This window comes from Betta splendens, chromosome 6 (genome assembly GCF_900634795.4).
Source record: "Betta splendens chromosome 6, fBetSpl5.4, whole genome shotgun sequence".
Taxonomy (NCBI): domain Eukaryota; kingdom Metazoa; phylum Chordata; class Actinopteri; order Anabantiformes; family Osphronemidae; genus Betta; species Betta splendens.
This window is the reverse complement of record NC_040886.2, coordinates 12,170,598-12,181,706: the sequence shown is the minus strand read 5'-3', so window position 1 is coordinate 12,181,706 and position 11,109 is coordinate 12,170,598. Positions and strand designations below refer to the sequence as shown.

At 42.7% G+C, this 11,109-nt stretch overlaps 2 protein-coding genes across 7 annotated transcripts; both read right to left on the bottom strand.

The window, feature by feature from the left end:
- Nucleotides 1–513: 513 nt before the first annotated feature.
- Nucleotides 514–3,727, bottom strand: LOC114857301 (annexin A2-like). Its single transcript, XM_029153665.3, has 13 exons — nucleotides 3,588–3,727; nucleotides 3,114–3,168; nucleotides 2,925–3,018; nucleotides 2,564–2,658; nucleotides 2,368–2,481; nucleotides 2,157–2,247; nucleotides 1,977–2,056; nucleotides 1,827–1,886; nucleotides 1,640–1,733; nucleotides 1,437–1,532; nucleotides 1,171–1,229; nucleotides 839–961; nucleotides 514–759 (listed from the first exon to the last, which is right to left on the bottom strand). Exons 2-13 carry the CDS (start codon nucleotides 3,159–3,161, stop codon nucleotides 700–702), a joined length of 1,014 nt encoding a protein of 337 aa, XP_029009498.1. The 5' UTR covers nucleotides 3,162–3,168; nucleotides 3,588–3,727; the 3' UTR covers nucleotides 514–699.
- Nucleotides 3,728–3,836: 109 nt separating this feature from the next.
- Nucleotides 3,837–10,612, bottom strand: ice2 (interactor of little elongator complex ELL subunit 2). Of its 6 annotated transcripts, XM_029153660.3 has the most exons (15): nucleotides 10,465–10,611; nucleotides 10,057–10,158; nucleotides 9,655–9,955; nucleotides 9,455–9,574; nucleotides 9,232–9,366; nucleotides 8,932–9,048; nucleotides 8,462–8,621; nucleotides 8,103–8,284; nucleotides 7,197–8,010; nucleotides 6,950–7,119; nucleotides 6,737–6,866; nucleotides 5,564–5,648; nucleotides 5,287–5,337; nucleotides 4,565–4,808; nucleotides 3,837–4,180 (listed from the first exon to the last, which is right to left on the bottom strand). In XM_029153660.3, the coding sequence occupies exons 1-15, from the start codon at nucleotides 10,476–10,478 to the stop codon at nucleotides 4,043–4,045; spliced, it is 2,763 nt and encodes a 920-aa protein (XP_029009493.1). In that variant the 5' UTR covers nucleotides 10,479–10,611; the 3' UTR covers nucleotides 3,837–4,042. The 6 variants fall into 6 exon arrangements, 2 of the variants coding, with proteins under 2 accessions (XP_029009493.1, XP_055365936.1); XM_055509961.1 differs by lacking the exons at nucleotides 10,057–10,158; nucleotides 10,465–10,611 and having other exon boundaries at nucleotides 9,655–9,724; nucleotides 9,804–9,944; XR_003786194.3 differs by lacking the exons at nucleotides 3,837–4,180; nucleotides 4,565–4,808 and adding an exon at nucleotides 5,887–5,972 and having other exon boundaries at nucleotides 10,465–10,612.
- Between the last annotated feature and the right edge of the window lie 497 nt (nucleotides 10,613–11,109).

Sequence of the window (11,109 nt, the reverse complement as noted above, 5' to 3'; positions counted from 1 at the left end):
TTAGCACCAAACAAACACAGAAAAACACACTAATGATTAAATCATCTTGATAGGACTCGATAGTGAAAGATGAGGAAGATTTCTCATGATTTTAAATGCTATATATTGTAGATCAAACACTGCTCCATTCTTAGTAATAAACATTTATACTTTCAAACAGCACGGATGAATATTTATTTGAAGTTGTAATTTCTCTCTTTTTTTTTAAATGTTATGAGTAAAATCTTTTATTTTTTCCTATTAAATCTTTTAATGTGCATGTATTAACTATGTAGACCACACTGTAGGTTTTACTCTAGATCATTTCAGTATTTTAACATGTAACAGCATGTTGTTTCATATCGAAATGTTGTGTGTAAAACATTCAATCTGTACCTTTCTTGAGCTGGTATCGAACATAACGAGGCCTAGAGAAGCGGAAGACCCGGAGCCAATGAAGCTGATTATAATACTATGGCGCCACCTGGTGGTCGTCCAGCAGAACATCAGGTGAGACACAAGGAACAGGAACAGTCCAGCAAAGAGACTTTATTGTCATCTCGATGTAACGAAGTAAGTAATAATACAGATGGTTCACTTTAGCCAAAGAAGAATGATGAGAGTTAATGTGTTAATGTGCAAAAGCAGGACTTTATCCTAATCCATCACTCCATATTTAGACATGATGATGATGATGATGATGATGATGATGATTCATTCTTAGTCCTCTGGTCCACACAAGCCCAGCAGAACCTTCTGGTAGTCTCCCTTGGTGTGCTCCTGCAGAAAGGGTGCATCATAGAATAAGGCCCATGTTCCATCGTTCATAGGTCAGAAGTGTGTTGGAAGGACCACTCACCGATATAGTCTTCTGCAGAGACTGTCCAAAGTGGGCCTTGTACTCGGAGCAGACCTTCTTCAGGTCCACCTCGCAGCGTGACACAATGATTCTGGTCACAACCTTCTCTTTTGCCCCTTTACTCTGAGCAGACGAGCACAAGTCAGCACTTTCTCAAGTCGCACACGCTCCTCGCTTAACTACAGCAGCTGATGTAACACTGGGGTAAGACAACTTTTGCCAACTTTGGTTTCTGTGTTCCTCAAGCAAAATTGCACTTTCATGAGCAGATACACTTCTTTGTTTGGGGGGGGGTTAACACATTAGAAGAAAAAGATGAGCATTATAACTACCTTCATGGCTTCATTGAGCCTGTTGGCGAAGAACAGCTGTTTGTTTTCAAAGCATTGAACTGGAGGGAAACAAGAACAAAATGGCTAAATATACACTAGAATACACTTTGCTGTCCATTTATAATATCACATTTTGTCTTAATTACATTCATTAGCCATGAAGTGATCAGTAAATGCAGCGTTGCCTACGAGATTGTAGGAATAACTGTGGTTGGTTTCATTCTCACCAAGTTGTACTTATGTGAATTACTAATAAATAATTGTACCTAGCACCAGGAAAGACGCCTGCAGATCTCCTTTGACCTCCTTCTTAATACTCTCCTGCATGTCGTAGGGGCTGTAGCTCTTGTACCTCTGAAATACTATCAAGCAAAAAAAAAGTTATTTAACTTATGTGCACATTTTACAAATATGAAAAGAAATATCAACAGTCAAGTTGTCACTGGGTAATAAAAACACGCTGCGGCACCTTTTTGCAGGTGAGGTACGCTTCTCTCTGTCATAATTGAAATCCAGGTCGGCACGTCGGTTCCTTTGATCTTTACTCCGGCGTCATAGAGCGCCTGAGTGAATGAAAACACAACCTTTAAACACTGACACACTCGACCCAACAATAAGCAAAGCCTGGATGTTCAGATACTAGAATTCAAACTTACTCTGGCATCTGTATCTATCTTGTCATAGTCCACAATAGAAGATGGATCATCTCTCTTGGTCTTAACATGAGTGAGACATGACTGAGGTTAGTTACAGCGTTATAAACAAGTACATGTTCAAAGGAAGCCATCAAGACAGTTCAAACTCACTTGAACCAAAGCCAGGAGCAGCTTAGCGAAGTTCCCAGATGTGTCGCCTGCAACGTCTTTCTCCAGTTCCTTTTTGAACACTGACGCACATCAAGTTTGTTTTAGATTTTCATTTCTCTCAGTATATAATCAGAGCAAGAGTCCGGCTAGGATGGAACAAGCCTGCAGCGTTTCACTTACACTCTTTGTAGACCTTCTTGATCTCCACCAGCTCATCATTGCTGCGTGAGCACAAAATCTCAATCAGGGATTCTTCATCTGTCCCCAGGCCCTGCGGCACAAAGAAACCACGCACAACCACGACACCACAGTCAGACGCTGCAAAGCTCCTTCTGCTGTATGTCCAGCAGAGGGCAGTGTCATCATCCAGTCACGTGGAGTCATCCTGTACCTTGATAGATTCTCTGATGGCTGTGGCATCGTACTGGGTCGGACTCTTCATCAGTCCAAGGATGACAGTTTCTAGGGAGCCAGACAGAGCCGCCTTCAGGGCCGAGATCAGATCCTAGAAACACAAGAATATTGCCTGACTCCACATAATCAGAGCAGTGAAGCAGTGTTGAGCTTCTGTCCAGGCCGTACTGTACCTTCTTTGCCCGCTGTTCATACGCAAAGGCAATCTCTCTCCTTTGGTTATAGGTCCGCTTTGTCAGCACATCGATGATGGTCTGCTCATCCACCCCTAATGACAGAGTGGAACATAAGCTTGATTGCTGGAGGCAGGAATAACGTTTCAAACCAAAGCGCTGGCGTGAATGAGACGATTTTAAATACACAGTCCAAGTCTGGTAGCAAACCTTCGTGCTGCTCCTAGCTGCCAACACTAAGGCCTCAACCTGGAGCAGTTCCCAGCCTGGTCGAATGGTGACTCATAAATACCAGCTACTCATTTGTAGAGAGAAGTTTAAAAAAACACAGAATTCCTTGACAGTATTGTGTGCGTCTTGCCTTTGGTTTTGATAGCAGTCTCTATTCTAGCAGCGTCTCGGTGAGGATCAAAGTCCAGAGCTGGTACCACAGACGGGTACTTAGGATCACTGGCCTGAGGATTCAATGAGCAGTGAGAAAGAAAAAAGACTTTATCAGTATAAAACCAAATACTTTGTACTGGATATGTTAGAGAGTAAGTTACTTTACCCCAAAGCTGAGAGACAGCTGTCCCAAATATTCTGCTACCAAAGCCATTGTTGTCCTGGAAAAAGTGACAAAACCAAATTGTACTAAAAACAAGTCAGGTCAAACCACTGCAAGAGATAATCAAGCCTTTCAGTGATATGATACATGAACATGTAGTTTCTAGCAAAGTGGATGAACACTGTTCTCTCAGTCGCTCACACGCCCTTAACAGCAGCCTCAGGGACACACCCTGGAAAAGTGGCCGTGCAATGCAGCCAGCTACAGGAAAACCGAGCTCACACAAAAACAGTCTAACAATAGAGAAGTGAAGCAATAGAGAGCTGGAATTTAGTCATATCGGAACAAAAGTTAAAGACTGAACACATTAAGTGAATGAACTACTCATGATTTCAATCCCCCATCTGTGATGTAAAGTTAATCTCAACTGCAAACACTAGTGTTTCACCTTAGAGAGCAGTGTTAGAGTGAACTTACCTGGGTTGTAAAGGTTGAGATGAAGAGGATCTGACCTGGCGACGTCTGAGTGTCCGTGGACGTTTAACTTTCCTGACAGAGCAAAACGCTTCCCCTTTAAACGCCCCGACTCAGACTGCCTCCTCTTGAGTTACAACTCCACCCTGCTCCAACGAGGCAGCTCCAAAGCTCCACAGCACAAAAACCCTTTTACCTCCAGGCCATTTTCAAGCAGAGGTGGGTTTTACACAGCCCAGAAAACACAAACAGTCACCACACAAACACGAGTTTATTGCTGCTGTTTTCCTTATTTACAAAATACACAAAACATGATTCGAAGGAAGTGCTCATTTTCATCCACATCCAGGCTCGTTTCCAGTGAGGAGCCTAATCCTGTTTTTCCTCTTCTAGTCAGTACAAGTTTTGAATTATGAATTATTATAAAATGACATATCGACCTCCATAATAGATGCAAGTCAGACGGACTTATGAAGTAGTTTTTTAATATACTTGTTGCGCTTGGCTGCACGTTTTCTTTTGTTCTTTGAGGTTTTTCCTGCATTAGGCTGTCCAGGGCTGTGATTGTTGAACTGCGACGGCCGCTCCTTTGCTTCCTGTGAGAATAAAATAGAAAAAAAGAATAAAAACACTCCTTTAAAATGCAGCAAACATATTCAGGTGAAATTTATTTTAGCTCTAGATTTTCTTGAAGTACAGGAAAAGTTTATTTGCTTTGTTTTTAAAAGTTAAATGTGTTAACATTCCTACTGAATACTTCATCACCGGCTCTAAACCTGCTTTTGTCCCTATTATCAAATTGGGCTTGCGCAGCCCAAGTATGCAGTGTGTCAGTTCAGCCTGTTTGATAAGAAACCTGCGAAGGGCTTAGCACCAACCACAGCTTATTGTGGTATGAGCTGAATGTCACATATCTTGTATATACGAGTTTCTGTTGCTCCAGCGTTAACAACTTTCTGTCACACAAATCAAATACTCACCTTCAGGAACGCTTTTGGTGGGAAGGTGCAGGGGACGCGACCGTGCTCCTGGTGGAAGGGCAGGACCACAGCTGAATCAACAGGTATCCAGGGCACGTGGTTAGAGGCGGGAGGCTGTGGGACAGAGCCGTGCATCTGCTGCAGGTTGTACACGCCCCGACTCGCTTTCCCGGTAGCTGCTTTCAACAAGGTGACAAATGGCTCCCCAGCTTTGTGCACAATCAGGTACTGTCCTTCATCTAAGCTGACACCACATGGAGTAACAGAGGGTGTGTGTGTTAAAGCCACAAGTCACACAATGAAACATGTTGAAGCACTAGAGGCAGACAGCGCCTTGAAAAGTCACAGGATAACACACCTTTTGTCTGGTTAAGTAATCAGTTGTGCAACTCTCCAAAATGAAGATGAAGTCATATTAAAGGCTGCACAAAACTAACATCACCTTAAACAGAGCATGAAGACAAACGTGCCCATGCAACTGACATGACCAGATTCTTCTAGATTTCTTTGGAATGAACAGTCAAACTATTCAATACAGAAAATAAAGTTATAATCATTAAAAGTCATTACAACCACTGTTACATTGAAAACCAACCTAAACTGGATTCCTTTCAGCATAAATTATTTCACTGTAAACTGTAATAAAAGATAATACATTTGCAATAAAAGCAGATGTGCAGAGTGAAGGAGCTCTGCAGTAATTCTGCACCGTAACAACTTACCCAATTATCTTTTTCAGTAGGTGGTGAAGTATATTCAGGGATTTGGATGGTCTGTGGAGGGAGGGGAGACACCATGAAGGTACACTGTTCACTTTATTAGAATCTGAATTTTAACAAAAATGGAGATCACAGAATGGAGGCAACAACAGCAATGGTTGATGAATAGTCCTGGACCTGAATTGATAAACTGAATAAATCCTTAACTAGCCCAATCACACAGCAGTGATTGGGTTAATCATCTAAACCATCAGCACACATCTGATGTAATGACACTCACTTGAACTCGCAGGAGATGTTCTGTCTCCAGTCGTCAGGCAGCTTCCTCAGCAAAGCGACTTTTGATGTGTGTGCATTGATGTGAGCTACAGAGATGGAGAGGGAGGGTGAGAGATGCACTGAGAAAAGAACAAGAGCTAATGAGCATGCACATCAAGAGCTTCACTTCATCATCAATGCGATTCCTAGTGCTTACAAAATAATTAGTCTGTGATGGCTGCGTTGTTACAAGCTCGAGTGGGGGATAAGAAACGCTTGTTGGTCCTGTCTCCTTCCCTGCCTCCCACTCCAGCTTGTAATGCCTGCTTATTAAACAGTGCCTACCTTCAATTACAGACTGATGTAGAGCCAGCCATAAACACAGGGTTGGAGGATGCCTTGTGATAAAGCACATGATGAACTATGAACCACTAAGCAAAGAAGGAAGTCTGAGTCAGAGGTCATCACTGCAGCATAAACTGCTAACCGCTCATATCATTTAGCTTGGTGATGTTTTCTCACAGGGTATTGTATTTTGTTGTTTGCAGTAGGTTAAGGGTGTAGCTCAATATGAAAACAGAGCCCGTGTAGGGAACAGGGATGCACTTTCTCACCAAGTACGCTGTGTCAGTTATGCCACTAGGCTGGATAGGGCTACAATTCAAAGCCTGGTGTTGAAACAGCTATACGTTACACAACAGATGATGTACATTCTGTGCAATCACAAGGTCAACAAATCAATCTAGCACTGCTCGAACAGGAAAAAAGGGTGGAGGAGTTGCCAGTATGTGGCGCCCTGGGTGAGTCGCACATGTGAGCTGGCAGCAAACACCAAGATAGTTTATTCTGAACACAAAACAATATTTAGCTGAACTGTGCACATCGTCGTCATCCTGTTTTTCCCAGCACTGAATTGTGGCTGCAGTTATGGCAACAAAGTAAACTGAAGCACTACACATTCACAGCAGGATGGTGAGTCATCTGCAGACTATTCTTCTGGTTAGCTGAACCAATAGAACCCAGAGAGGAAGGGAGTACTTCTGTGCAACATGTTACTTACTATAATCTAGCTCTGTTAAGCTAAATAGAGACTTTACACAATAGCGTAAAAGTGAAAGCTAAGGGTTATTGTATTAAAGCTCAATTTAGAGAGAGTAGTATTTCAACAGTAATGAGAGTAGAGAGTAGGCTGTACCAATGTAGGAAACTGTGCTGGAGTGGAGCAACGTCTCTGTCCAAAGCTGGCAGGCCTCACTGTTGGTCAGGCACTCAACACCATAACTCATCTGGTACTCCAGCTTGGGCAACACTTTCACTGGCACATACTGTTTGGGAAGGGACAAAAGGCCCATTTAAAACCGTTCAACCACTTCAAACTGCAAAGTAAGAAATGAATGATCGTGCATACCTGGTTCTGGTTGCTGCCCACGTTTCTGGTATGGGTCAGTGACACAGAGCTGCGCACCATAAGCAGCAGATCTTGCAGGCTGTAGAGCTTGTAGAGCAGGTTGCCCCCCTCTGGGGCATCATAGTCGTGTTCATCTTCTGCACCAGCCTGCAGTTCTTGTGACAGTATTCCTGAGGGGCATTCATATATTATAGCAATAGGATTTTAGACACAAATATGAGCATGAACAACAATATTTTAAACTGACTTTTGTGCTCTGTAGAAACAATGTTCACCAGTGGTGGAGACTGAAGAGGGCCAGCACTGGCCTCTCCCTCCTGGTTCTGGGTCCTCTCCAAATATGAGGTCACGCAGGGCTTAACTAGAGACGTTGGGTGAGAGTGAACTGTGGGTGCTGGGTTTTGGGAGGACGGGTTTGTCTCTGGGCACATGGTGGAACATTTGGGTGTGTCACTGGCAGAGTGAGAGAACATTGCGGTCTGCATTCGCAGGATCTCTCCTAGTTGATCACCAGTCACTTTAGGTGGCTTGGGCTGTCGGGTCCGCCTTTTACCTTTTTGAGGGGAAGGTAAATCTGGGGTTGCGTCAGACCCAGTGGTAATGAGGGAGGGTGCAGTGTTTTGTGTATGTTGTGTCGTAGGTGTTGCAGATGGAGAAACGTTGTCATCAATGACTAGCTTGTCGTCGTCGTCATCGTCCTCATCACCAGCACCAGAGTCTTCTGTAGATGCCAGGTGTTCATTGCTTTCCTGTGCACAGTCCTGTATCCGGGAATTACTCAGAGGCAGAACGGTTTGCTCCGTCGTTGGATCGTCGATATCTGTGGAGGAAGTGTTCATTCCACTTTTATCCAGAAGCTCACTGGACCTGTTACTCTTCTTTAACGTCTGGGAACCTTCACATTTTTTACTTTTGACAACAGCATTCTTGTCATTCTGCTTTTTTTGAAGCTTGGAGGTTTTGCTGGGTGCCACCTCTCCAAATGTTTCCAGGTCGGTGAGATCCACCTCAAAGTCCAGACCCGTGTTTTCAAAAGACACTAAATTTCTGTGTGAGCTCTCCTGATTTAGGGAAAAAAAACAATCCTCAGTTTAATAGTTTAAACCAAATACTACACATATTGCATGCTACACTCATTTGTACATTAACACACCTCAGATAATTGCTTCTCATCCACTGGACGTTCTGTCATTAAATGAAACACATCCTTACTTCCATTCTTTTTAATGGACAGCTTCAAACTCTCCTCATGGTAAATATGACTCCTGTCTCTTGTTGTAGCTTCAGTCTTAAGAAGAGGTGAGTCTATATACACAGTCTTCTTCTGGCTACTGCCTGTAAAAAAATGTGGTATAGCACCATGCATATTAACATGTGATATAAACTAAAGTATCAAAGTTTTTGATTTGTTGGTGTTACACCACACATGCATATCCTCTACTCTTTTTACACAGTAGAAGCAGGCCCAGCGTTAATGAAACCATCTTCCACAGAGACATCATGATTATGTACCTTTGGCTTGGTTTAATTTGACCAAAACAGGCAGTTCCCAGTTCTCCTTAAAGTCAGGGCCATGGTTGTCCAACAGCCTAACTAGAGCATCTCGCGTTAGACACACATGAGGCTCATACCGGGAGCTCAGCTTTTCTGCATTTATGTCACTGCTGATTGTCTGTAGAGAGAAAAAACACAAATCACTTTCAGGACATCAGTAGAACCCACAAAAATAACACAATACACCAAAGTACCATCTGGATTGTAAGTGGACTCATTGTACTATGCGACAGCTAACATCCTTCAGGAACGGCCTTAGTGCTGGTTCTGCTGAGGAAGACATTAACACCCTCTGGTGTCTTTTGTGAAAACTGCAAGAGCTGAAATGGTATTCCAATAGACCTGCGGCCATGAATCCTATTCTAGCAGTAAAACATCTTTGCAACTTACTTTATTGGAGTAATTATAAAAGTGAGACAATTGCTTACAGCGTGCATGTCCTTAGCCTTTTTAGCTGGAGGAGACACTGATGAAACACTTTGATAATCCGATGCAAGCTGTGCATCAGCAGGCACTATCTTGTGGTCTGTAATATCCACATTACCCTGGAGAAATAAAGGGTGCGAAGTGAATCAACACAAAACGACTGATTCTGCAATACAGTGAAAATCTGAATATAACACTGGACAATGACATGTACAAACAACTGAAAAATCAGAACTTGTAGTCTCAAACTAAAACTTGAGGAGCTGCTCTGTATATAAGGTACTTATCAAAAGGTACATTACCATAATCAGCAGCTGTTTTTCAAAAGTCAGCATCAGCCCTGGGTTGAATGTTCCCCCGGTCAAACTAGTCATCTCATGGATCTGGTAGCTCTGAGGTAATGTCTTAATGTACTCCAAACAGTCCTTAAAGAAATCCTGACAAACAAACATAGGCTATGAGGTTCAACACGTACAATCACACAGTAGAAGCTGGTGACAGATACAGTCCTTGTAGTGTCTGTACCTCGGAATACTGCATAGCTCCTTGTGATATGAAATTGTAGTCATCAGCACAGATTCTGGCCACGTCTTGCAGGTACATCCTAAACTGCATCACTTCGTTATGTACTCGTGCACTTAGGTTCTGAAGTATTAAAATAGGTTGTGTTAAGGTAATACTGTAAAAGTAATGGCAGGATTAAAGGAGGAGTGGCAAGCTGCTACCTGTGGCGGATCCTTGGACTTCTTACTCGTCAAAAAGCCAAGATAAGTGATCTGGTCTTTGCTGGACAAGCTGGACAAACAGGGGAAGGGCAGCCTGGGCTCAGGGTAGGGAACACCAGGTTTCACTTTAGATTTTTTGGTGTCCTCACATTCATCTGCACGTTCAAATGCGTTGCCTGGATCGTTATCACAGCTGTCTCGAAAGGACTCCTTGCTCTCACAACCGTTGTCTTCAAACTCGGCATCATCTTCATTGGAAGCAGCACCACCATCACATTCCTGTTTGGTGTTCTCCACATCACTTAGAAAACAGAAAAGGAATTGGCGAAAAGTGTGTCAGACTGAAACCCACTTACTAGGCTTTAAAAAGCAAATCGGTCAGTATGTTGTGACATGTCTTACCTGTTGAGAAGGAGCCACAGTTCTCTGACATTGGGGGCAAGGGAATATTTGTCATAGAGCTCTTTAGTGAAGAACGCGCCGTCATGAGCTGGTGGGTCCTCCCTTTAATTAGACATAGAGATATTACCTATAACCCTGCGATAAAGACCTGTCCCGTGTTTATTCCAAAACGCTTCAAGCTAACGTTACTAATACCAGTGAACGTTTCTCCTGTGCTACGGAGCTCGTTAGCATCAGTAACAGCGTGGCTGTCAGCCACGACTCTTAAGGCACTGACGTTAAAGTGCAGTTTATTAGAGACCGCTATACGATAACATCAGTTAGCCCAAAGTTGGTTTACGTATTTAAACTGACAAAAATCTACATGTGTGACATTCGGTACAAGTTTGCAGTAAAAATACCACTCACCACACCAGATCCATTTGTGTTAGTCACTTTTTAGCGGCACCCAGAATGAAAACATGCCGCGTTAGCATTGTTTAGCTAACCAGGCTTCTTCTTCTCCTGCTTTTTTTCTTTTTCTTCTTCTGCGGGGTTTTACGGCAGCCGGGAATCTAACTGTGCCATTGCTGCCATCTTCTGGTTTTAATCTCTTCCTACATACACGACTCTTTAATAACAGTTCTCAGTTCTTTTTCATGTTTAAAATAATCACAATTAAATCCAACAATTTTTCAAGAAAGCCTAAAACACGCACACATTGCATCTTTTTTTCTACATGCAATTCCCATTCCCTTGCTCATTGTTTCTGCTCAAACTGTCCTGTGCTCCCTTTAACCATGAATTAACTGATGTCAAACACTTGATAAGCTGTTGCTGTGATCAAAGGACCTGAAAAAAATGCAAGTCAATCTGTTGATGTGACATCCTGATCAAATGCACAATTCTCAGCCGGTAAAACATAAAAAAAACGCATAACTTGCATATAGTTTATATGTTTTAAGAAGAGAACTTATTCAAAATTCATAACAATTATTCTACAGCTTCATCTCATTAGAATGACCAAGGTATTATGATGGAAAACTAGATGAATCCTTAATAACGCCTGCAGGG